General features: G+C 40.7%; 3 protein-coding genes, 1 long non-coding RNA gene and 1 pseudogene across 8 annotated transcripts in view; 2 read left to right on the plus strand and 3 right to left on the minus strand.

The window, feature by feature from the left end:
- Positions 1-455: 455 nt before the first annotated feature.
- Positions 456-4,033, minus strand: LOC9272112 (uncharacterized). 2 transcript variants are annotated; one of them, XM_015762906.3, is made up of 4 exons: positions 3,804-4,033; positions 2,412-2,478; positions 1,341-1,624; positions 456-946 (listed from the first exon to the last, which is right to left on the minus strand). In XM_015762906.3, the coding sequence occupies exons 3-4, from the start codon at positions 1,612-1,614 to the stop codon at positions 867-869; spliced, it is 354 nt and encodes a 117-aa protein (XP_015618392.1). In that variant the 5' UTR covers positions 1,615-1,624; positions 2,412-2,478; positions 3,804-4,033; the 3' UTR covers positions 456-866. The 2 variants fall into 2 exon arrangements, with proteins under 2 accessions (XP_015618392.1, XP_015618391.2); XM_015762905.2 differs by lacking the exon at positions 2,412-2,478.
- A 1,658-nt stretch (positions 4,034-5,691) lies between these two features.
- LOC107276678 (uncharacterized) lies at positions 5,692-6,505 on the minus strand. The gene has a single exon (XM_015764128.3). The coding sequence runs from the start codon at positions 6,459-6,461 to the stop codon at positions 5,886-5,888; it is 576 nt and encodes a 191-aa protein (XP_015619614.1). The 5' UTR covers positions 6,462-6,505; the 3' UTR covers positions 5,692-5,885.
- Positions 6,506-9,976: 3,471 nt separating this feature from the next.
- Positions 9,977-17,754, plus strand: LOC4351404 (alpha-L-arabinofuranosidase 1-like; annotated as a pseudogene). Its single transcript, XR_001542313.3, has 18 exons — positions 9,977-10,305; positions 10,863-11,050; positions 11,522-11,576; positions 12,159-12,355; positions 12,740-12,861; positions 12,951-13,098; positions 13,405-13,485; positions 13,890-14,036; positions 14,129-14,174; positions 14,274-14,326; positions 14,487-14,631; positions 15,117-15,235; positions 15,337-15,408; positions 15,834-15,940; positions 16,246-16,302; positions 16,394-16,586; positions 16,768-16,911; positions 17,357-17,754. The product of XR_001542313.3 is annotated as an alpha-L-arabinofuranosidase 1-like (transcript).
- Positions 17,755-17,951: 197 nt separating this feature from the next.
- The window catches only part of LOC4351405 (aladin), a 41,234-nt gene continuing 32,489 nt past the window's right edge, over positions 17,952-26,696 (minus strand). The window contains exons 1-15 of one of the 3 annotated variants that reach the window (XM_015765130.2): positions 22,008-22,241; positions 21,859-21,914; positions 21,595-21,759; positions 21,280-21,394; positions 21,021-21,120; positions 20,715-20,897; positions 20,492-20,550; positions 20,317-20,404; positions 20,166-20,241; positions 19,379-19,478; positions 19,223-19,274; positions 18,639-18,776; positions 18,450-18,537; positions 18,300-18,367; positions 17,952-18,211 (exon numbers count right to left, since the gene is read on the minus strand). In XM_015765130.2, the coding sequence (XP_015620616.1) occupies positions 18,314-18,367; positions 18,450-18,537; positions 18,639-18,776; positions 19,223-19,274; positions 19,379-19,478; positions 20,166-20,241; positions 20,317-20,404; positions 20,492-20,550; positions 20,715-20,897; positions 21,021-21,120; positions 21,280-21,394; positions 21,595-21,759; positions 21,859-21,914; positions 22,008-22,065 (1,332 nt within the window). In that variant the 5' untranslated portion in view covers positions 22,066-22,241 and the 3' untranslated portion in view covers positions 17,952-18,211; positions 18,300-18,313. Of the gene's footprint in view, positions 18,212-18,299; positions 18,368-18,449; positions 18,538-18,638; positions 18,777-19,222; positions 19,275-19,378; positions 19,479-20,165; positions 20,242-20,316; positions 20,405-20,491; positions 20,551-20,711; positions 20,898-21,020; positions 21,121-21,279; positions 21,395-21,594; positions 21,760-21,858; positions 21,915-22,007; positions 22,242-26,696 lie in introns of those variants that run through there. The other 2 variants (XM_066306617.1, XM_066306618.1) reach the window with 2 other exon arrangements.
- LOC112937429 (uncharacterized) lies at positions 22,310-23,004 on the plus strand. Its single transcript, XR_003240002.2, has 2 exons — positions 22,310-22,596; positions 22,763-23,004. It is a non-coding gene; the product is annotated as an uncharacterized lncRNA (long non-coding RNA).

The raw sequence follows: 26,696 nt of genomic DNA on the forward strand, positions 1-26,696 counted from the left end.
AGTATTATAGGTGGCAAATAACAATTAACATCGGTACCATTAGTTGTGGCATACAAAATCAAATAACAATTAACATCGGTACCATTAGTTGTGGCATACAAAATCAGGAAAAGGCTCCAGGGTGTTGGTCTGACCGGCTATAGGTAGCCCGATCTAACCAGCCAGGTACTTGGTCTGACCGACGGCTATAGGTAGCCCGATCTAACCAGCCTGGTACTTGGTCTGACCGACAGTTAGTGAGATGGTTAGACCGGCCACAAGAGGCATGATCTGGCCGAGGTAGGGCGCAGTCTGACCAGTCATGATGAGCACGGTCTGACCAATAGAGGGAGCGGTAACTATTCTCTCAACGAAATGTGCAAAGGAATTGATTTCCTTCCAGTAGCACAGAAGGAATTTATCCATACAAATATCATCATAGAGAAAAGCAGTACAAAATGATACACATTGCCATCAGCTGCTATAAGAGCTTGAATATATAGATGAAAGTATGGTTATACTATTTCTGCAGCCAAAATAAAAACCTTAATGATACCAACACAAAATACAATGGAATTGTGGAATAAAAATATGCGGCAACTTTAAAACAGCCATCTACTCCTGGTGACAAACAGCCATCTACATCTGGAGTATGTAGCAAGAGACGAGTATGATCACGAGTTTACTTTGTCTGTACAGCACAGATAAGTGACACCTGGTGAGCAATGCCATCGGGTGAACACAGAAGTCAGCAGCTGACTTCATTTAGATGTTAACATTTTAGTGGTAATAAAATAAAGAGCTCATTTTGATTCCTGCATCCTGAAGTTTTTGCCCATGTTCTATCGCCACTGTCCCTTGGTGAGACAAATGAAAACAATGGAAGGTTAATAATCTGGAATAGATGCAAAGGTATACCCTGGTGCTCCTCTCGAGGAATAGTAAGCAACTCGAGTCTCATAAAAACCTACAAAACAATGTCAGAACAATATAATCCTTCTCGCTAAATGGATACAATAGTAGAGATGTCTGTCTACTATCTACAATAATAACAAAGGACATAATTTTACACTAATGCACATTTAAATAGATTTCATATCCAAAGAGATTCTGTTTCCAGTATGACACTCCCTCCGTTCCATATTATAAGGCGTTTTGGGTTTGTCCTAAGTCAAACTTCTTCAAATTTGACCAAGTTTATAAAAAAATGTAGCAACATTTCCAACAAACTACACTAAAATAAATACTTTTGAACAAAGTCATGGAAAATGATCAATAAATAATTGGGGAAAATTTTTCATTGAGAAGATGAAAAAATTTCCATAATAACGTGAAAATGTAAGGTAAGAACATTAACATACCAGGAAGGAAGGCAAGGATGCCCAGGAACAAGAGACCATATGCCTGAGAGTTATCCCCCTCCATGTGACCTGTGAATATAAAATATGACAGGAAGAGAAGCGAACATCCTAGGAGGAGGAGGAATAGTGCCAGGGCAATTGACTTCCACGGGATTTTCCTGAGGGATTTTGGGGTGTAAGTGAACCGAAGGTCAACATCATCAGTAAGATTGCTGTCATCCCTGTCCTCTGTAGGAAGGGGAGCATACCCCCGAACATTGCGTCTAGACGCCATAGTGCAGTGTCTGCATTTGAAACACATACTGTAAAATACATGTAGAAAATGACATGGTAATACACAGTAAGATCTAAGAGTTCAATTGACAAAGAAAAGTTGAAATCCACAGTTGCTGCTAATGATAATAAAAAATTACAAGCTTTGAAAAAATAAGGTGCACCAAACAGTAACAGAGATGATATGACAAACAAAACTAAGGTTGTGGTTGCCGTCGCATGTGCCATGCCAAGGGCCTTAATGGACTGCATGTGACATGGGCATCACAAATTTCATGTGAATCATTCTCAGAAAAGAACTAATAGTTTTTATAGAATGATTAGCAAAATATAAGAAAAAATTTTCTGTAATGCGACATGTAATTTGAAGCCAACTCAAAGAACAGAATCAAAGACAAGAACAGGATGGCATACCAGACAGATTTTTTCTCTAGGTTGTTGCATATATCAAATAAAACCTTATGCAACAAGATGCGTATTAAAAGCTTTGATCATCTACAATCATCTGCACGAACTAAGGCTAAAATGAGCAATCTATTCTACAGGATAACAATCAGAAAATATGGGCTAAACAAGACACATCTACCCTGACCTCCGAACACAAGTACTAACAAAATATGGAGTACATTAGTACCTTGATGTGCAAATTAGTTAGAATCTGAAATAGTACTAACAAAACATGAATACCTCAGATTTTTATATCTGAAAAAACACCTCAAAATATACTAGTCTTTAGAACCTTTCCAAAACTGTATCTTAGTTCTGTATACTCCTACATTATAGCCAAGAAAATCATACCAGCAGCCTACTGTTAGTAAGAATCACCAATCTGAGCCTTTATATGTCTCCTAGCTCTGAACCAGATCTATAGAAGAGGGAAAACGAATTACAGGCAAGTCAGCAAAACTGGTCCGAGTGGTAAACAAATCACAGAAAGAAATCAGAAGAGACAGGGGTGGCAACACCAACGCTTGTCTCAGGAAAGGATTGAAGGAACGAGGAGGTCTGGGGGAAATAGAAGAGGAACAGGCGAGGACGAGAGCACGTCTGGAGACTGGAGTGACGTGTCCTCTCCCTTGATCCTGATTTCCTTCGGTAGCCATACTGTTGGCCCGATTGGACCTTTATTATCATGCATATAGAGGTACCATCTATGGGCTTGGAGCCCCTAACTAATGGGGGTCCAGATCGGTCGTCCTTACTGACCTGCCTCAGGGCCAGCCCTGTGAACTTCACAAGTTTATAAACATCGAGCAGCAAAATATCATTTAATTAACATAAAAAAAAGGAAAACCCTACAATAACTTATAATTCTCCAGGTAAGGACCTTCTGACCCCTTCCCCCCCTCTTTTTTTTTGTTTCTTTTTTGCAAGTAGCAGGGCAGAATGTGATAGAAGAGAAAAACAGTAATAGGATCATAGTACCAGTGGCTGACTTGCAAGAAACCAAACTTTTTGCAGGCACAATAAATCCATCTAAAATTCAGGAGCCTAATCTTTGGGACTAGAACCGATGAGTGAGTATTCCTAAAAAAGATGGAGTTGTACAGTTTTTATTACTCGACCATGGAAGATCACAAAGACACAGAAGTTAGTATGGTTCAAGGGCGCATCTGCTATAATGTGAGAGTCCAAGATTTTGCTACCCCTGGGCTAACAGTACAGTGTTCTAGGCTTAATTTTGGCAAAAAAAAAAAAGGAAAGAAAAGAAAAAAAAACACAGATAGCAGCCTCTGAGATTTGACGAATATTGTCAATTTACAGTGCTTAGATTACTTTTAGTTTTTCCGATGACGGTGCTTAGACTACAAGCCGGCTGTACAATGGAGTCATACAAGATTATGGGTTCAGTCTTAATAGTAACTCTTCAACTCTGAGGCTAAAAACCTAAACAAGCAAATGCTCAACATAATAAACATAAAAATAAAGGATCGAACTATGCTTTGAGCAACAAATTATATTGTACATTTGGCATCATATCAGCTTGTCGTGGGGCAAGGAAAACATACAAAATCTTGTAATTTCACAGGCAAAATGTTCATTCTCTAGTTCGTTCAGACAGAAAGGTGTTAAATTCAATCGTAATGGTCATACCTAATATCAACAAGGCAATATCACAAGAAACCTCTCAAACGAATTTCTATATGAGGGATGTCCAGCAATCAAATGCCATAAACGAATTTTTGTTACCTTTTTTTCCTAGATGGAGATGTCCCTCGGTGATGAAGGGGAGAAAGGAGACAAACTGTCGACGACGGAGGCCACCGTGCGATGGGGTGGTGGGAGGCCGGATTCAGGAGGTGGTGGCAGCCGCGGAGGACTCGGTGGCGGCGCGCAGGCGGCCGTCGAGGTGGAGATCGGTCGCGGCGCGGAGGAGGGCGAGGGGAGCGGCGGATCGGGGGTGGGGAAACGCGATAGGCAGGGGGATTGGGGATTTTTTTTTTTTTACTATTTGACATCTTTCCAATGCCACGCTCCCAAATGCCATCTTCCAAAAAATTGTAGCTGAATTGCCATTGGTCCCCCACATTAGTTGATTTCCTACCATTTTGGTCCATTCTTGATGCCACATCAGCAGCCACCTCATGACACTTTAAGAAAATGACAATGATACCCCTACCCGTTCAGTACAAATTTAACACAGCTCACAGCAAATAAAATGAAACCAACTTCAATGCACAACAATTTCACAAGCAAACACAGCTTGGAACATACAACAAAACTTGCAATTGGGTGGAGCCATGGCTCCCTCAAATCTTTCTGAAAACCAAACCCTAGACAGATCAATCTAAAAAAAGAAGCAAAGATCATGAAAAAAATTGATGCCAAATCAAAGAGGGAAATACAAAGGATCTGTTCTTTTACTTGGGATTGTATCATTGTTTGGCCACCGCCAGCGGAGTCGCCTAGAGCAGGGAGTGACGCGAAGTCAGACGAGGAGGAGCGATGCGAAGCCTGGAGAAAGTAGCGATGCAAATATTAGAGTTTTTCTCCCACTCCCTATACGTAAGGGCAAAATAGGGATTTCGCCCCATCCAATGCTGATTTGACATAAAAAGGAAAAAAATGGCTGAGAATCAACTAATATATGGACCCGGTGGCAATTTATCTAGAATTTTTGGGAAGATGGCATTTGGGAGTGTGGCATCGGGGAAGATGGCAAATAGTCAAAAATCCCGGGGGATTGAGGGTGGCCACCTTTTTTTCCCCCTTTTTTTATGGTATAGAATTCATCTGGAGTATTTCTGCTCTATTCCGCATTAGAACTCCCTCGGCTGGAAAATATAATATATGCGCATTTTACTACCTCCATTTCAAATTATAAAATATTTTGACTTTGGTCAAAGTTAAACTGCTTCAAGTTTGACTACGTTCGTAGAAAAATACAATAACATTTTTAACCCAAGACAAATTTAATATGAAAATATATTTAATTACTGATTTAATGAAACTAATTTGGTATTATAAATATTACTATGTTTTTCCATAAACTTAGTCAAACTTGAAGTAGTTTGACTTTAACCAAAGTCAAAACGTCTTGTAACCTGAAACGGAGGGAGTAGTTTTTTCTAGACTAATCATGGATTTTAGTTTTTATTAAAATTACGCCAAAACATGTAGATATATAGTACATGTGGTGACGCTATATTCGTATTTCATATGAAGTTAATTTTATAATATATTGATATAAACTATCAAAGAAATTAATGATCAAAGTTATCAAAGGCCATGTCAAAAACTAAAATGACTTATATTCCTCATCGAAGGGAGTGCATACTACGTAATCATGTACTTCACTGTATGGTCTTTCTTTCTTTGCAAATCCATATAACTTAGGTGGTGTTTGGATCCAGGGACTTAACTTTAGTCCCTATATTTAGACACTAATTTAGAGTATTAAATATAGACTACTTACAAAACTAATTATATAAATGAAAGCTAATTCGCGAGACAAATTTTTTAAGCCTAATTAATCCATAATTAGAGAATGTTTACTGTAGCATCACATAGGCTAATCATGGATTAATTAGGCTCAAAAGATTCATCTCGTGAATTAGTCCAAGATTATGGATGGGTTTTATTAATAGTCTACATTTAATATTTATAATTAGTGTCCAAACATATGATATGATAGGGACTTAAAAGTTTTAGTCCCATCTATACAGGGCCTTAACCTCCTTGATCCTTGTTTATTTCAAAATTAAAGGACATGACAAAGGGATATGCTAAGAAAAAAAAAGACTATGTGTATATAAACATTGTCTCTTGATATCAGTGTTCCTCATTGAGTAACAAAGCGCCAAGCTTGGCGAGCTCAAAGCTGTCGTGGTTCTCTGTGGTGAGCAATGACTTGACATTACTCTTCCCGAACCCTTTCTCGCATTCCTCCACCATGTTGGCTGCCTTCTCCAACGCCGACATCGCCTCCGGAAACCTGCCAGCCTGCACGTTGTAGAAGATGCCAAGCTGACCCTGTAGCACGCTGGCGTATGCTGCCTGGCACGACTGGAAGCACACCGTCGTGGCGTCGCCGGGTTTCAAGCCGTTGCCGTCGTCCTTAAGGATGTTGTCTATCTTGGCCTTGGTGCTCGTCGTGTTGGATGTCAGGAGGTCGATGGCGATGATGGCGAGGTCACTGTAGTAGCTGGCGCTGAGGCTCCGGCTGTCGGAACCGAGCGCGTCCATGCAGAACGTGACGCTGATGACGCCGCTGCTGCTGCCAGCGACGATCTTGCATGCGCCGGACATGAAAGAGTCAGCGTTGGCGGCGTGTTGAGCTTGAGACGCCGCGACGAGGGCGACGGCGAAGAGGAAGAATGCATTGACGATGCCATGGGAGGAGACCATTGTGAAACCTCGATCGATCTGCAAGATGATGTCGAATGGTTTTTTTGGATGAATACTTTTGTGGCCTTGCGTGTGAACTATTTATGGACAGGTTTTGCATGGTGTTAAAAACGAACAGATCGTCTCCAGTTAATAATTAGATAGAGTAGATCCGTAAAATCAATTATTGATTCCCCGTAAATCTCTGACCAAATATGGCTGAGGCATATACAATGACAATCATTAGCATGTTTTGAAGTTATTAATAAGATGATTTTACTTACATAAAAAAGAGAAGACAGAGAAATATATTTGTTACTTGTGACAACGACAGACTTTTAGTGTTTCTAAAATAACATTTGTCGCATGAGAATCGATAAAAGAAAAGAAAGATAATAAAAAAATAGTTTTGGTGTATTAATTGTTAGAGTAGTATTTTACCATCTCTACTGCTGTTGTAAATTGTAATAAGATAGTCTCTAAATGAACTAAGAACCTATACTAGCTTTAACTTTAATCATGCCTAATAAAACATCCTTACCGTTGCATAGAGTTGATGATTTTTTTTTATATGCTGTACCATCAATAATTAAGCTCGTAAAACTATACTATATATGCCTCCGATTCATTTGATGTTAATAAAAAGACTGACAGTTGCTAGTTTCCTATAACATGTTCTACTCTCACATCATTTCAGGGAAGCTGGAGGTCTGGAGCATATATATATAGAAGCAGACAAGAGAGCCAACGGTTTGAATCAACGATGAGATTGAGATATCTCGCACTGACTGAACTGCATTCCATGCAGGTGACGGCGGATCAATCCCTAATTAGCTGTGGAATCAGAAAATCGATTGATATATAGCTCGAGTTTCAGTCATTATCTTTAAAAAAATTATCAAGTTTCAGTAATCTATACTCGAGATATATCTGTGCTGGACTCTATCGTCTTGATTATTGACCGCACGATCATGATCAACTGGTTCCCGTGGACTCGATAGGGTTCGGAAACTAATTCTCCAACCCCGCGTAACATTCGTGACGCCTCCGACCCCTCTTTCCTCCGCATCGTTGCACATTCTCGATCCAACGGCTCGATCGTGTGAACCCAACTTGGGGAGGGGGTTCGGAGAATTATTCTTCAACCTGGTGTGACCTCCCGCTAAGCCGTCGCAGCGCCTGCCGTGCCTCGGATACCCCATTCTACCGGCCGAACGCCTCCGGCAAGCCATTGTGTTGCGCTCGGGCAGCAAACACCACGAGACTTATGGCGCTCACTATGTATCTCGAGATAAAATTCGATACCTCTAGATACTAAGTATCTCGAGATACATCTAGATATCAGTGTAAAATTTTCTAGTTAAAATCTAATTCCTATGTATACTAAGTATCTCGAGATAAGAAAAAGGTGTAAAATTTAGGTGCTAAGATATCTTCTCAAGGATCGTAAAATTTCACTTGTTTTAGAGATGTCGGTACATGATGATTACAAGCATGCATGATGCATATCATATTTTACTATAAAGTTAATGCTCAATAACTGCTAAATCATTTTTTTTTGAAAACCGAAGCCAGCTTAAGCTGGAGTTATATTAAGGAGGAGAGAAAGTATTTACAATATCACCAAGAAGGTGAAAGAAATTAGAGGGGGCGAGGAAAAAAAACCTAAATAGAGCTACACATTGAACAAAAACCTAAGTGGATATTCTCGCGATGTCTTTTGCTCCACACATGCTCCATAGCTTGATTTCGTCTTGTATTTTGGCAAGTAGCTGCAGCATTGTTTTTTCTTGACTTCGAAACACCCTCCTGTTATGTTCACACCATATTTCCCATGCCACCAACAAGTGGATTGACTTGAGTGCTTTAGCCTTGCTTTTTCCAACTTGAGATGTTCTTTTAATCCACCATTCCAACCGAGCTTCATTTTCATCATGTGGGTGGTCTATGTCGTGGCAGTATAGGCTACTTAGAACCCTCTCCCAGATCTGACGCACGAAAGTGCAATTTTTGAAAAGATGTTGGGCGGTTTCAAGGTTCCTATAGCATAGTTGGCAGAAGTAGTTGTTTGGCCATTGTCTGACCTGTAGCCTGTCCGCTGTCCAAATCCTATTTTGTAATAGGAGCCATGCAAAATGTTTGCATTTGGAAGGTGCCCAATGCTTCCAAATCAGTTTTGCTGCAGCTGAGCTTATTCTGCCATTGAACTGTGCTATGTAGGCTGACTTTGCACTGTACTTTCCATTTCTCGTCCATCTCCAAGTTATGGTGTCCTCAACACCTTCTGTAGGAACAATGTCTTCCACACATGGTAGAACACCTCAAAGAATTCATTGACAAGCTCGACTGTGAGGCTGTGCCTGATGTCTATTATCCATTGGTCATTTGCTAACCCTTCTTGGACCGTTCTACCTTTCCTTTTGGCATGGTTGTATAAGGCCGGGGCTAACTCCTTCAGTGGTTGTTCTCCAATCCAATTTGATTCCCAAAAGCTCGCTTTCCGACCATCACCTATAGTCACCTTGGTTGGAGAAGCAAAAAGCTTTTTTGTCCATTTCATCACAAGTAGGGGGTGTCCCTGCCCAAGGCTTGTTCGGGCTTTCCCAACTGAACCATAGCCATCACACTCTCAATGCTCGTGCAAATTTCTCTAAATCCAAGACTCCTAGTCCCCCAAATTTGGTGGGTGAACATACCGTTGGCCAATTTACTTTGCATTTGCCCCCACTAATCTCTTGGTCGCCTGCCCAAAGGAACCTCTTCCTAATTTTGTCCATGTCATGTAGGAAATTTTTGGGGGGTTTTAGTGCTGTGAGGAAGTATGTTGGTATAGAGGTTAGTACCGAAGTGACAGGGGTCTTCCTTCCTGCCTGTTGCAACAACTTCCCTTTCCAACCTGCAAGTCGGGATCCGAGCTTGTCCATGACTGGTTGGAGGTGCACTCTCTTGATTCTTCCCATTGTCAAAGGTAAATCTCAGCATCCAAGTGTGTCACCTCATCATCCACTTTAAGTTTTATTATTTATTGCTTTGGTCAGGTGTGATGTAATATGCATTAGTACATTTGCTTGTACATTCTTCTTTATTGCATTATATTGTTTGTTACAACAATGTGTGCATTTATGTCATTTCGTAAAATTCAGCAGATTATGTATGGAAGGGGACAAATAATATAATGTACTCGCACATGGAAATCATCCAGCTGGTACATGAAGAGAACAAACAAAATGGAGACACAAAAAGTGAGATATTGGTTAAGCCATTGTTGGATGCACTTAATACAGGCAAATAGAGTATGCATACATTAAGAATGTCTTTGCCATTTCTGAGTGCATAATTAATGTTTATGTGGTCACGTACTTGCATCTTTTTCTTCCCCTCTTGTCCTTTGCAGCGTTCAATAATTTCATTGCCACCCAAATTCATCCATGTAAAAAATTTTATTCACATAACTAGGCACAATTAATAATTCAAGCTAGAAAGAGACGAACTTGGTCCGATTTGTGCTAGTACAAATACGGAAATACGGTCGTATTTTCTCGATCCCGGTCATGTCTAGCCCGGGAAGCAACAACCGAGCGGTTGCCCGTTCCGCCTTTCCACCGCTCGATCGAAGATGACAAGATCCGTCAGGAATTCAGGCTACAGATGTCACGTTGTGATGTAGCTTGCCGGCAAGCCCATACTTGTCTTGTTCATACTTCATAGCATCGCAGGCCTATTTAAGGATGCAAGCAGCATCACAGCTAAATTCCCTCCTGAGCTCCGCTAACACTATCGAAGCTTCACAAATTCTGTTCACGCACTTGTAGCTGTTGCCTCTCGTCTCCAAGTGTTGGAGGCAAAGGCGTACTTCGATCCGCAGGTCGAAAAGTTCTTTCTCTAGCCCCCCTAATCATGTTCCTGTTGTCGTGCAGTTTACATGTTTGATGAAATGCCTGAGAGAAGGCCACTACTTTGCTTACCTTCTGTTCTTGATTCATTGCATGATAGATTCGTCTTCATTTCACTTTTTATGAACCTTCAAACCTTTGTTAGCTGATCATCAAATTCATCAATATATGTATGATGATGGGGAATCTTCCCCTGTTCCTCTAAAAAAAAATCTTGTTTGACGGAGATTCTGTGGGATTCCACTAAACTTTACATGGGTTCAGTAGTGACTGCGGACGATCTTTGGAGTTCCCTTTGTTAGTGTTTGGTAGCGGACTTCTGTTGCGGCAGCTGCAGTTTCAATTTTCTAGTAGGTCTAATCCAATGATGCATACTGTTTTCTGTTAAATTTCTTGCTGTTTAACAACTCAATCGATTCCGTACTCTTCTTTTTACTGCTCCTTTTCTTACTCTATATTTCTATATGACTACTAGCGAAGTAGCAATGGTCTGAATTACAGTTTTTACTGACCTACTGTTGTTCGGCAGGCAGGACCGAGGGCATGGGTTCCAAAGATGCATTCTTTTGCACCTTCTGCTCCTTGCTTCTTTTTTGTTTCAGTTCCAAATGCCTATCTTCAGAGCTGGACCTGCCTCAGACAGCACTAGTAGAGGTTGATGCTTCATGGGAGGTTTCACGAAAGATCCCTGACACACTATTTGGATTATTTTTTGAGGTCAGATTTTGCCTATTTAGCTCTGTCAGTTCATCTTATCGCGTCACTTTCTCTGCCGGCATCAAAATATGTTAGGATGAGATCAATAATTTAGTCAACCTTACCTAACTGCTGCAGCTAGTCTTTTCAGTTGAATTTACCATTGTTCACACTACACTGCACTGTATTAACTATGGTGGTTCTTCATATATCTTCATGCAAATCTTCTTTCTGGTTTCAGAAAATAACTCCTATGTTGTACATGTTTTCTCATTCCACTGTTTCCTTTTCCACCACTATTTTGTGTGGATGCCGGTGTTATAATTTTGTCTGCATTACTTCTAGTCAGGGAAAGAGGAGGGATTGGGGTGTGTGTGCGCGCGAAGATTTCTTTTGTTAGCGCTTGCTTTATATTCATTATGTGTTCACTGCAATCTGAATATTCTAGATTATGCTCGTCAGTCATGATAACTAGATCAGTGAACATTATAGGAAATTAACCATGCTGGAGCTGGTGGGATATGGGCGGAGCTTGTCAGTAACAGAAGTAACTCTCAGTTTGATAAACATTCCTCATGGAAGCTGTGAGAAGTGAATGGATGCACTTGACTAAGTTGAAGATTTGTTATTTACACAAAAATAGATAAATCAGTCCAAATATCAAGCAGTGAATCAGTTTCTTGCACTGCGCACATGTCAAAAAGACACATTGCAGGTTTTGCTGTATAAGAAATATTCTTATGTTCACATACATCCAATAGTCAATGAAGGAAATTAAAGTGTAAAGTGACATTTTTGTGCAAGTGATACACAATGCTATTTTACAAGAACAATATAGAACTCCTTGTCAACATTCGCAACTGCAGCCCTTTGCAATGCTCAAGTTTATTCATGAGAAAAAAAATCAACCCTTGTCAAATGCATTTACTATATTTATCCTCATTCATATTAATAACTGACATCAGGTTGCTTAATTTCTATTCCATATTTTGGCTTCTAAGTTGCTACAGAACAGAAAAGATTACAGTTCTGAATTAAAACCAAATGAAACAAAAGCATCTGTGTTTTATAATTTGTCATCAACATTGAAGTCTTGCTTTAACTGACTAATGCATGGATTATACTCCAGGATTTGAATCTGGAGGGCCCCACACCCCTTCTAACATCGATCCATGGTCTATCATTGGAGATGAATCCTCTATATACATCACAACTGATCGCTCATCTTGTTTCAGCAAAAATAGTGTCGCTCTAAGGATGGAGATTCTCTGTGAGAATTGTCCAGCTGGCGGTGTTGGCATTTACAACCCAGGATTCTGGGGCATGGTATGAGTCCTTATCGATGTAAAATAACTCATTGTCCAAATAATCTTTTTTCTAAACAACAGTTACTGTACAATGCTGTCACTTAAAGGAAATACAGCAAAGTTGTGATCTTTTTTCCAAAAAGTTAAACTAATAGCTAACGTTACCTATATTTTGCTTGATTTCATTTTATGCTCATTTTTCTGACATAATGTTGTCTTTCTATGCAATAGTTCTGTTTTTTTTACTTGGAAATATGAATATCTGTTATAGTTTTTCTTCCGACCATTTCTACTTTTATCTTCTGATATATATATATATATATATATATATTTATTTATTTATTTATTTGCTTGGGATTTTACCATCTGATTTTTGGATGAACCTGTTCGTTCCAACTTCCAGAACATAGAAGAAGGAAAGACCTATAATCTAGTCATGTATATCAGATCATTAGAATCTGTGGAGTTGACAGCTTCTCTCACATGTTCAGATGGAATGCAAAATCTGGCATCAGTCTCTATACAGTATGTATCTTTGACATAACACTGAAATAAATAATTCTTGATGTGTTTTTCTTTTATGATTGAAAGGATTGCATATTGAAATGTTGCAGAGAGATTGATCCGTCAAATTGGACAAAGATAGAGATGCAATTATTGGCTCAAGGAACATGCAGAACTTCAAGACTTGAATTAACAAGTATGAAAAGGGGAGTAATTTGGTTTGATCAAGTGTCACTCATGCCATCAGACACATACAAGGTTCACTGCATTTTCATCCTGCTATTGGCTACTGACAGTCATGAGCATGCTTTGCTATGGGAGTAGCCAGTGAATATTCATCCACTGCTTTGTGATGCAACTAATGTACTAGCAGAATTATAAGTTATTCATAAATGCGTAGGAAACATGTTGATTCAATCTCATTGTTAATTAGTGATACTTAATAAATCTACTTATATTCATTTTCACAAAACTTTGGAAAAAAAAAGTCCTCATTTGTTTATTGCTAGACCATGCTTATTAGTTTCCGCATTTGTTAACGGGAAATTTCTTATATATGTACAGGGCCATGGTTTTCGTAAGGAGCTAATATACATGCTTTTGGAATTAAGGCCACAGTTTCTACGCTTTCCTGGTATTTCTTATGTTCCCAAAAATCATATTTTAACTAGAATTAGACCAAAATGAACATTTAGATAACTAAAACTAAACCTGAACATGCATACAATCATAAGAATTTTATGATTTTTGCCGGGTAATATGAATTAATAGTGATAATATATTGTATTTACTGTGTGATTCTATTTTGTGGTTATGCATGCTTTGCAAGAGGACTTCTAAACCAATTCTGGGATACTAACAAGCATAAATAATTAAGAAATAATACTCTAGAGTAAAGCATCAAAAAGTTGTGGTCAATTAGTACGAAACCAGCATGATTGTAGATTTATCTATATTTGCATTATATATGGTTCCATGATTTCAGCAACTAACTTTTGAACAATTCTACACATATATTGAGTCAAAATTTTGTATCACAATTATGACAGGGGGGGTGCTTTGTTGAAGGTGATTGGTTAAGAAATGCTTTCAGGTGGAGAGAAACTATTGGTCCATGGGAACAGAGACCTGGGCACTTTGGAGATGTTTAGAATTATTGGACCGATGATGGCCTAGGATATTATGAGTTTCTCCAGGTATATGTTGATTAATGCAATCTGAGTTTTTTTTATCTCTTCTGCTACCAACATATCTAACCAAATATTTCTACCGAAATTTTCATGGAAAGCTTGCTGAAGACCTGGGTGCTGCCCCTATTTGGGTGTTCAATGTTGGTAATACATTCTAATTATTTAAAATTTTCCTGTTTTACCATATCTTTTCTCATCGCTAGCATGCCCATTACCAGCTTACAATTTTACCTTGAAATTTAGGGATCAGCCACCATGATGAAGTTGATACCATCATAATTGAACCTTTTGTTAAGGTACGTTAAATGCCAAAAGTAAGAATAGTCATCCAAATAGAACTGGGTAGAGGATTACTCCGGTTTGACTTTTCCTTATTGCAGATGCCATCGTAGCAAAACAAAATGTTTTCTATGCATTTGTCATTCTTTAAGTTCATTATTTTTTTTCTATTTATAGGATGTATTGGATAGTCTTGAATTTGCAAGGGGAAGCGCAGAATCAACATGGGGCTCTGTTAGATCTGCAATGGGGCATCCCGAACGGTTCCCACTGAAGTATGTTGCTATTGGAAATGAAGATTGTGGGAAGGAATTTTACCGAGGTATATTTTTATTAATCAGAATTTGACATACTACTGATCCCATTTGTTGTCAATGCCATAGTTGTTTTCCTTAGGTTGGTACATCTATAGGCTGAAATGGTGTGATGGCCAAGTGTACTTAACACAAAATCCCTCATCATATATGAATGCATATCTAAAACCACTTATTTTCCTTCTTCTTTACCCCTTGTTTTTCTTTGTTTGTATGCCGTCGTTACTTTGTGGAGTCAACTACAATTATGGCAAAACAATTTCATCCTTACAGATAAGCATAATAAAAATATAAACATTCGCAACAAATAATAGATGAAAATAGAATGGATGTAACTTTGAGCTATTTATGTCATCAGTTTCTGAGGATAGATTTTCTTTGCACATGAAGTTACTATAACATTCACTAATTTCATGAAAATACCAGAGAGCTAGCCAATAGTATCCCACTTGTCCCCGAGTTGCCCATGATGGTTTTGAATCCTATCTTACAGGAAATTACCTCAAGTTTTATGATGCTATACGCAAGGCCTATCCAGACATTCAAATGATTTCAAACTGTGATGGATCATCTAGGCCGCTTGACCATCCTGCTGATTTGTACGATTTTCATGTAATCTTCATTCCATTTTCACTGTTTAAATACTGTCTCATTACTTCTAACAGACTTTTCATTGTGCTTTTATTAAGATGCACTCTGACATATTTTTTCAGGTATATACCAGTGCTGCTAATCTTTTTATCATGAAGAATAAGTTTGACAGGACATCACGCATTGGGCCTAAGGTATTTTTCAGTCCTTGTTTGGATGGTCAGGGATCCGTGGCCATCACGGCCCATCCAAAATATGGACTTTGTTTTTGTGATTTATTCTGGCAATAGATATATCCTCGAAATACTCCTATATGGGTTGGTCTTTAATTGACCTATCATCCTAACTTTGGTGGAATATTTTTAGGACATTATTTTTTTTCCATGTTATTCTACCTGAGGCTGGCCACTGGCATGTTTATTTATTAAATTTCTTCAGAAATTATATTGAAGTCATAATATTATATGTGTAACTTCCATTAATGATAGTGTTCTAGTGTCACAACACTTCAGCCGGCTTTGTTTCTCTGTATCATTACAGTTCTCTTGCATCCCGACGCCCTAGGATATTGGATACACAGAAAGTACTTATTAATTACTATGCTATGATCCTGTTCCAGGTATTTGTCAGTGAGTACGCTGTCAATGAACAAAGGGATGCTGGTAAAGGAAGCCTTCTTGCTTCACTGGCTGAGGCTGCTTTCCTTACTGGGTTGGAGAAAAATAGGTGATCTCTCTCACTTCTTCCTTTCTTTGGATAATCTCTCATTCCATATTCTTGGGACTAACTGAATCGTGCATGCAGCTGTATTTAGATCATTCATGACTTTTCCAGGATAAATTTCAGTATTGTCTTGGATAATTAGTAGTTTATGACCCTATTCAGATAATCACATTTGGAACAAAGGGAAAATGTCTGTTGTTCAGAAATTACAAGATAATGAATAATACACGTATTGTAAATATTAATAGTGAGCAGCAAGAATACTCTATCATGAATAAATTAAAAGTGTATGTCCTGTTTATCTGCAGTGATGTTGTTCAGATGGCAAGTTATGCACCACTCTTCGTAAATGACAATGACAGCACGTTAGTACCTCCAGCTTTGCTCCTTTTTATTTCCAACGTTCTTGTTGGTCACAAGTACGCGAGTTTGACTAGACCTTAATGTAATGATCAGCTGGAACCCAGATGCAATTGTGTTCAATTCCTGGCAGCAGTATGGCACTCCTAGTTATTGGGTGCAGACATATTTCCGTGAATCAAGTGGTTCTGTGATTCATCCGATTACGATCAGTTCCAGATATTCTGATTCATTGGCTGCTTCTGCAATCACCTGGCAAGACTCTGAGGATATCTTTCTGAGAGTAAAGGTAAACTAACCATTCCAGTTTCTCCTAATTTGCATACCCTTGCAGCAATTCATTACACAAGCACCTAAATGTTTTGAATGATTTAGTTACAACGATATAAAACTGATTCAACTACTGCATACTTGGATAACATCTCTTTGGATTTTAGAACATATGTTGATCTTCAAAAGATCTTCTGCAGATAGTAAACTTTGGGCCAAATGCTGTGAACCTCACAATATCTTCAAGAGGACTTCAAGATGGCGTCAACACTGCAAAATCAACTGTGACTGTTCTCACATCCGGCAACTTTCTGGATGAAAATTCATTTAGTGAACCAAACAAGGCAAGACAACCATTGTTTCCATCACAAGTTTCTTGTTTCATAACCATGCACTGAATTTAGCAGAGGGCAACCTTACCATTACAAATTTACAGTCTGCCAATATATATGCAAGCCGTATGACTTATTTAATCAAGTAGTGTATGTTATACATAAGGCATAAACTTTTGTAGTCTTATAGATGTCCTCTCCTCTGTCTTTTTTTTTCACCGAGCCCTCTCCTCTGTCTTTCAGTTTTATCTGTAAGTTTTCCAGGAAATAGTTTATTTGGTTATGTCTCAATGTCTGGAATCATTTCCTACAAGTATTTCTAGAAGTTGCACCTTTTTTTGATAGAGTTGCCAAAATTTAGTTTGGAGAGTCTGTTAGAGATGCTCTAACACGCAATATTCTCAGGTGTTGGCGAGTTCATCTAACATACAAGTATCTTTGTGAATGACGCATGCAGGTCGTGCCGGTTGAAAGCGAGCTGCCAAATGCTGCAGAGGTGATGGAAGCAGTGCTCCCTCCTTTTTCATTCACTTCGTTTGACCTCGCTCTGGATCAATACAGCAAGCTCGTAGCAGAGATGTGAAGCAATGATGCATAGTTTCAACAGAGAAACAGGATGTTTACATGAGATGTGATGCCTGAATTTCAGAAACACTTGGTGTGATCCTGCTGTTTATGACGCTGCAAGCATAGTTTAAGGTTTGTCACGTTATTGAACCTAGGGGTAACGCTAATTAATATCCTTGTCAATAAGCTATCCCCTTGATCACTGAACTCTGGTTACTCAGAGCTTGAATGGATTCTCAGTTAATCTGGATAAGCAAACAGAAGGGAAAATGTAGGGTTGATGAGAAATGGTCCTGCATGTTTACCTTGTGTTCCCCCAAGTGATAAGATTGACATTTAATAATGCAGCAGAACATATCTGTGATATCTCAAACGTAAGTCCAATAAAAACTGATCAAGCCTTTCAGTGAAGGTTTCTTACCATGCGATAGTGCAGTAAATTAATGACAACCGTAATCATGCACTAAATGGACACATGGTAAGAGTAAGACAATGGTGTCTTTGCTTAGGGAACTGCATAAACACAAGCGTAGCCAATACATTTCCCCATCCAAATAAGTATAGTACATACATTTTGTAATGCTACCAAATACATTTCAGTTTTTTTTCCTACTTGTCTCCATTCAATAGCATCGCTTCCATAGGGCAGAAATTTACATACAAGAGGATAACAATCATAGTAGCATTTTTTTTAATATAATTCAATAGTATGCCAATCATCTCTTGACCCAGCGAGCTTTCCTTACTGGACGAAAAAAGGAAATTCAATTAAGAAACATCGCTGATATCGTGCCACCAAAGTAAATGACTTTCAGGCAGCCAAAGAGATTTACCTCCTCTTAGGGAGTCAATGAGGACGAAGTATGAGGGGATATGTACAACACCAGCCACTGCTCCAGCACTGCATGAACAGTTGAATAACAATGTGAGCAACCATAATTATCATTTAACTAATAGGCTCAAAACTTTTGATGATCTCATACCACAGAAAGCAATGGTCCTTGCTTAAATTTGCTATGGAAGGCAAATGCAAGTGGCTTTGCTCCATCTCCAGGTCCTCTTATGAATCCACTGTATATGCACATTGGAAATTCGTCAGACAATGGTCCAAAATTATCAAGATTCAATGTTCATGACCAAGATAACATGGTAAATTAGAGGACTGCACTTACACTAGTGAAACTGAGACAAGTGGAGATCTCCTCACATCATAGACAGCAACAAGGCCATGATACATTTCATTACCATCTTTGAATGATAATGCCAAGCGCTCTCCTGAAGAATCCCATGCTAATTTATCTATGCCTCGGCTAGATGAACCAGAGAAAGCTAGCATAAATAAGTATATGGACTGGACAACAAGTTACTTTTCTAGGCTGTAATGGATGAAATGATAGACTTTTGAACATGTAAAGGTTCATCCTAAATGAAAGCATCTGAGTATATACTAAAATGGCAAGAGACAGACTTTTTACAAGCCAGATCTAAAGATATTTTGAAAAAAAAAATGGTTGAGGCGCTTCAATTGATTAGGGAGAACTTGCCTTTACTTGCTAATGATCCTAAGTTACATACCATAAGTGATTTATTTAAAACCATACAATCCATATCATGAATGACTTCCCAACCAGATGCAGATGTGGTTATTCAAAATATCATCAGTTAAAGTTAGCATTGAAGACAGCAGTAAAATATGTTCCATCGGGTCCACAAGAAGTTAGGAGTATAGAATGGTAGGTACTGCCACTGTTGTTACCTGACAATCAGAGAGGAAATTTCAGGTAGTTCGACTGGTAGGAGATGGGCATCTGAAGTCAATGAACACAACACAATGTTCAGGATTCAGACAATAAACATAATACTGTAACTTCACATAAAAATGCTGTGGTGAGATGAGGGTAGCTGTCCATACCTAAAGATGGTGGCTTTGATGAGAAGTGAATTGAGCCCAGTGTTGTTGAGTTAGAAAAGGATAATAATGCAGTACGGCCTTCTGGGTCCCAATTTGCTCCCTGGTATGAAAGCAAGATTAAAAAAAAAAAGCATCATAACTCCAAAATTAATCACAACACCCATATTTCATTCAAAATACTGCTTTAAGGGGGGGGGGGGAATGTATATATTACAAGTGAATGAGAAATGTTTGCTGTAAAACTGATCTTATGTGATATACTTGGGAAGGTTCAAATTAAGTTGAGCTTTATGTAATATTTACAATTTATAAAGTCAACTGAACCAAAAATCAACTTTTGAACAAGCAATTGATCTTGTTGGCAAACAAAAGTATAGCTGTTGAAATGACAATACATTAACAAGTAAAAAGGTACTGCAAGGTAGTCATAAATACAAAATAAACCCAAGTTCAGAAGCTTGATACAGGCATGTTTAAAATGTATATATCTTAAAACAACTGGTTATATAAGTTAATATGTTGTATCAATCTTCAGAATCATGCTAAACACACTTGTTTTCAAGATAAATACATGTACAAAATCAGAAAGAAAGTTACATATACAATTTTGAAATGGGTCTGAGATAACAATTCTTGAGTTAAAACTGGACCCAATAACCCATAACATGCAAAGCATTTGCCCTTTCATTTCATGACTTAATTAAGAATCCATTCCTTGCAACATGGTAAACAATAATGTTGAATGTTAAACAATACTTATTTAAAGAGTGAAGATACTACTACTTACAGACACATATCCATTAGATGAAGACCATGGTTCTGACGTCCATGTATTTGTTTCCCATAAGTGAAAAGTTCCATCACTAATTAAAAAAGGAAAACTATATAAATCTTCAAAAGGTATGAGCAATGAAAATAACTAAAGTTGAAGTTCATACAGCTTAGCAGTTAAAAGGTAATCTCCACTAGGTGACCACCGCACTAATGATATACTACTTAATCCACGTCTTATAGGCGTTCCCAACCCTGAAGCAGAAGAAAATCTAAAGATATTAGCATGCAGTTCTGTGTAAGATGGAATTGGGTATCTGCATTCTGATGACATTTAGATACCTTGAGAAACATCCCAAATTGTGAATGATGGGCTATTACAAGAGGCAGATACCAAGTATGTGGAGATATATGTCAAGGAATATTGTCTAGAGTCACTGATATTTTTTCTGTTTGCAAGTGAAGACATATTATTTGTTTTAGGTTACATTTTTTTTATTTTTCAAATAAAAGAGATGAATGATACTTATGATTAAATGCTATACTGAAAACTTATAAAGGATATCTTCCATCAGGTTTCCAACAAAGTGCGCTAACTAGCTCAGCAGAAGAACCACGGAGAATGTCCACGAGTATCCATTGACCACCGGAACCTCTAGGAAAGGCACCAAAAGAAGAAGAGGTGACACCAGATTTCACAGATGCAACATTGCCAGGATATGATGCTGACCAGAGGCATATCCCTCCCCTGAAAATAATAATAATAAAAGTTAATCTAATAGTAGATTGTGCCACTAGGTATTATGACATGAAAAGAATATCAAAACAAATCTTTAATAGTGCTCTAGTATATGGCGGCAGTAGGACATACTTGCACCCAACTGCAATCACCTTTCCACTATTTGGCCTCCATTCAACAGCTTTAACATCCTTTTGATGGTCACTTGTTAGAATGTAGGATTCTTTATTATCTGTTCAGAGAATACAAATGATTAGTTGTTGGCTTCAGCTGAGTTGAGAAACATACTTCAGTTCATTAAATACAAGAATAAATGTTCATATAGCCATCATGCTTCAGTTCATCATATCTATCTTATTAATACAACATAAGAAAGTTCAGCAGATCTCACCTGGCTCCTCAAAGTCATGAACTGTAACTTGGTTCTTCCCAGATACAAATGCCAAGCAATGCTTGTGAGGATTCCAACTTACTTTCTGGGTATCAATTTCTTGTAGCAGATTTGGCTGCGAAAACAAAAGATTTGTCGTAAGTACTAAAGTACAGTTGTTAAAAAAAATCTATCCTGAGCACTTTGCACACAAAAATAAGCTTGTGTGTAGATTTTGGGTGAACAACGAGAATGGGGCAATATATGACAGAAAAGCAGTAAAATCATGAATGCAAGCAATTGATTCACTAAGATATGATGAAGAACCAAACTCACATTGCACGAAGGGAAGAGCATTTGTTTGAAGGACTCAGCTATGGTGGAAGCTAAACTTGTTCTGGGGACAACTTCAGCAGGCTCAGCAGCTTCAGTGACAGCAGGAGGCTCGTGGGTGGCAACAGTCGCATCCGGCTGGAAAGGAATCGGGCTGAAGACCATTCCCTGGAAGCCCCAAATTGAAGTTTCAATTAGAGGCCTAATAAAATTAGTGTTGTGAAAAAGAAAAAGAAATTATTGCGAGGGGGAGGAGAGTGTACTGACGAGGACATCCCCGTAGGCATCCTTGGCTCGATCATCGGACAGCGCATCCGCCACAACTGCAACGCACAGATTTGGACAGCCGATTGAGAGAAAACAAGGAGGAGAGGAGATCGGGGTGGAGAAAGCAAGGAGGTGGAGGGATACCATACCGAGGTCACGGTTGATCTCGCAGACGGTGACGCCGCCGGGCGGAGGGAAGCTCGGCATGGCCACGCCGCGCGCGGGCGGAGAGGTTTTGTTCGCACCTGGACCTGGGGAGGAGCTTGGCGGCGAGGCTGTGGCCGGCGTGGAGCTTGACGGCGACGGCGACGAGAGGGGAGGTGTTGGTTTCCTCCTTAAACCCTCGCCATCCGCACGGGAGGAGAAGAACGGACGGTGTAGATGATCCTGTCCCTGATCCAACGGCGACAGATAGAGAGATGAGAGGAGGGTCCCAACCCCCCCCCCCCCCGAGGCCCCAACCACCAACCTCAACCACAACAAGAGTGAAGAGAGGCTTCCGCTTCCTCTTCCTCTTCTTCTTCCTTTGCCGGCTCCCCGTCGACCCTCGCCGCCCTCGCGCTCGTCCGCACAAGCTGCAACTGCAACCCCAGCATCCACCCTCATCCGGACCTACCCAATCTCCTAGACGACATCACCGTTTCAGCTTCCCCGGCGAGCATCCACCATTCCACCACCTGCTGTACTCCTCAGCTTCGTCCTTGTGAGAATAAGCTGTTCGATAAAATGTCTACTAAGGTTCACCAGCTTGTCTTGCTGTGTTTCACTGCCTGTTACCATTATGCTGCGTGCAGGATACCACGGATTAACCTTATATAATCAATTGTAGCAAATTGCGTACATGTTCTGATCAACTTCCTTTTCGCAGTTTCTCGCTACATTTTTACTTCTTTTTTTTTTACAGCTCGGCCTTATACTTTACTCCACACTTCCACAGTGAGTGGCATCGCTACTTTTCAAAAGCTCTTGGAAGGAAAGAAAACAGGCTCCTAGGTCTGGTTGCACACATAATAGTATGTATGATTCACGCATGCTGTTTCTGTAGATAGCTGTCATTGGATTAAGTCAAACTGTTTTGTGATCCAACAATGAGTCTTTCATGAATTATGAAATTGGCAAAGCTCCTGATTTTTTTTATCAAAATAACCTAACAATGAGTTCTTTTTTTTAATACTATTACAAATAAAAATGCATTGACTTCCTTTCCCTTTTTTTCGAGAATACGCATCGTATCTTTGTATTAAGGAGAGGGTAAGGCTACAACTTGCCAATTTACAGGAATGCCAGAACATTAAAAAAGCGAACAAATAGAAGAAAAAACAGAGGCGCCATGGGTTTAATTCTCGCGGTATTAGCTTTGCGACCCTTCAAACAGCCGTGGGCTATTGAATTAGCTTGGCTTCTCGCCAGAGAGTTGCCACCTTGGGCCAAGAACACGTTTCTTGGTTAAAGACTCGGCGGTTGTGCTCTTTCTAGATGGACCAAGCCATCAAGGTGACAATTATATCAAAGCCATTGCATAGCTATTTGCTGACCCTTTTCCGGTTGTGGTACCACTAGCTAACGAAGGAGTTTTGTATGGTCGGAAGAATTTCGGGCCATCCGATGGCATTGAGAACTATCCACTAGAGTTGGCGAGATTTAGGACAGGACACAAGGATGTGGTCCATTGTCTCCTCGCATTGGTCGCAAAGGACACATTTGGCAGGGCGTGGCAGCCCTCATTTGTACAAGTGGTCGGCTGTCCAGCAAGCGCGGTGGGTGATGAGCCAGGTGAAGTACCTGCAATGGTGTGGCGCATTGCTCTTCCAAACTAGAGATTCTGGGAAGCTTTCACGACCAAGGAAGAGCAGTGAGTAGGCAGACTTGGTGGAATATTGCCCTGAGATCTTCCACTTCCAGACGAAGTTGTCAGCTTGCCTAGGTAGTAGGGTGGTCAAGGAGATACGCTACCAGATCCTAAGGTATTGCAGCACTGCTTCAACTCCTAAAGTCCCCCTGATGTCGCTAATCCATCGCCGATCAGTGATTGCCTCCGCCACTATTCGTTTGCGGCTCACGCGCGCCAAGACAAGGGAATGCAGGGCTAGCGCCAGGCTCTTTAGGTTAGCCCCTTCAGCCATCGATCCTCCCAGAAAAGGATGCAGGTCATTATCGTAGACACGAAGTCGCATTCTTGATTAGAGATCGGCATTGGTAGCCCTTTCCAGGGCTTGCTTGCATTGGTTCGCAGTGCCCAAAGCCACCGAGCATGAAGGGCCAGACCCATTAGATTGAGGTCATGGATTCCAAGACCATCGTAGTTTTGGGCACACATACATTGCTCTAGGCGAGGCGGCAGTGGCCACCCTTGGCTTTGGCTGTTCCAGTCCAGAGGAAACCCCACCTTATCTTATTGATCCCCTTGATAACCCATTTGGGAGGGGACATGGCGATCAAGAGGTGGATTGGATGGATCTTAACACTGAATTGATAAGTGCCAGGCTGCCAACTGCCTGGCCGGGGCAAGCTAACCAGCTTTCTATGACGGGAGCCTACCGGCGACCGAGTCAAGCATCAGTTGGAGCTCGGCCTTGTTCAGCTTGCCGGTGGAGAGCAGTAGGCCTAGGTACTTGCACGAGAAATGCGTGATTAGGCAAGGTAGCTTGTTCTGCATGAGCTCCATTTCGCTTTCCCCGCACCGAATTGGAATGGCCGAACACTTGCTATAGTTCGTCCTCAACCCCACGACTGAAGCAGGTTGAAGAAGGTCAAGGTGCTAAGCCTTGACGAACATGGAATTTAGCATTTCCATTACGATGACGAACAACATCGGTGATAGGGGATCCCCTTGGCGCACGCCCCTGCCGTGCTAGATTGTCCTTCCCGGCGTGCCGTTTAGTAGTACCTTGTACTACTAGTGCTAAAGAGGATGGATAGCCAGACTTGCCACCGTTTACCGAAGCCACTATGGAGAAGTATCTCGAGGATGAATTGCCAGGAGACCGAGTCGAATGCTTACGCCAGGTCGAGTTTGAGAAGGATTGCTGGGGAGAGACCGGCATGCAACTTCCTTGCCGGCTGGTGTACAAGCACGAAATTATCGTGGATGCAACGATACTTGATGAAGGCACTTTGGTTGTCGGCGACCAGCAAATTAAGTTTGGGCACTAATTGCTTTGATAGGATTATCGTGAATAACATCGCAAAGCTGTGGCAAAGGCTTATGGGCCAGTAGTCCTTCAAGCCACTTGCGTCCGCACGCTTCGGAGCAAAGTTATGAGGGCCTTGTTTACTTTGTCAAATCTTGATCCGTCCAGATGAAAGAGTTGGTTGAGGGCTACAAGGATATTTTCTTTAATGACCGACCAACAAGATTTGTAGAACAAGCCGGTGAAGCCATCCGTCCTTGACGCGCAATCATTAGGGGTGTCCTTGATTGCATTCCGGACTTTGTCCTCAGTGAAGCACACCTCGAGGTTGTGCATGACAGGTCGGCTAGGGCTAAAGAAGGGTAAGCTGAGTGTGTGCTTCCTTGAAGTTGAAGGGGTGGAGCCTAGCACTCCGGCGTAGTACTCGTGTACCATTCGCTCTTTATTTGCGTGCGAGATGGCGACCATCCTATTGTTAGCCAGCTGCTGGATGAAATTCTTTCATCGCCTATAGGGTGCTTGTTGGTGGAAGAAGTGGGCGTTTGCATCCCCCTCTTTGAGCCAGGTGACGCGTGAGCATTGTCGAGCCATCGTTCTTTCTAGGGACACAAGGGCAAGCACCCACTTCTTCAACGCATGGTGGAGCACACACTCCTGTTGGCTAAGCGGGCGATGCTCCTCGGCAGCGTCAAATATGTCAATTATCTCCCTTGTCATGGCCAGTTGCAGCTTGACGTTCCCGACCTTCTTGTTAGACCAACTGCGCAGCGCCTTTGCTAGGCATCACATCTTTGCGTCCAATCGGTGAATGGGGTCTTTGAATGGGCAAGGGAAGTACCAGGAATCCTGGACTGTTACGAGGAACCCATCCCGCTTCACCCAGAAGCTCTCAAAGAGAGCGAGCAGAGCGTCAAGAAGAAGACGAGGTGTTTAGGAGGAGTAGGTAGTGGTCAGACATGTCCATCGAGAGAACCTTGAGGAATCAAGAAGGCAGGGTTGTCCAGTTGTCGGTCACGAAGATGCGATCTATACGCTCTAGGGTCGTTCTGTCCCAGCCGTTGAACCAAGTGAAGGCCTTGCATTTGAGGTGCACCTCTTGAACTGAAGGTCACAAATGACCCGGCGAAAGCGCCTCATCATGCGACGGTGCATGTTTCCGTTGTTCTTGTCTTGGTCCTAGTAGATGAGATTGAAATCCCCTACCACCAACCAAGTTCGGAGAAGGAAGTCTGGATTTCTCGGAGTTCTTGAAGAAAACGAACTTTGTCGGAGTCGCCCTGCGGCCCATAGACAGAAGTGAACCAATTGATCGTTCCGTCTATGAACTCTAGCCGCATTGTGATTGATAACTCGTTAGTGCGGTGGCTGAAACAACTAGCCACACTCGGATCCTAGGCAAGGAGGATCCACTCCCCCTCCCCGCATTTGAGTAGCCGCGAGATAGATGAAACTAGATAGATTAGGGCCTAAAATTTGAGAGGCCGACATAAGGGAGATTACATTCAGTCTTGTTTCTTGGAGACCGACCACCAAGCGCACTACGTCCCGGCGTGCTCCTGCGTTCAACCCTCTCACATTCCAGACTAGTATGTTGTAGTTTGGGCTAGTCATTGGGAATAGGACAGGGGGGTTCGACCGGGGCTAGCGCACTAAGCCTCCACCGCGATCGGCGACCCCTGCACTGGTGGCGCCTGGATGAGGTCCATG

Source organism: Oryza sativa, chromosome 12, assembly GCF_034140825.1.
Source record: "Oryza sativa Japonica Group chromosome 12, ASM3414082v1".
Lineage (NCBI taxonomy): Eukaryota > Viridiplantae > Streptophyta > Magnoliopsida > Poales > Poaceae > Oryza > Oryza sativa.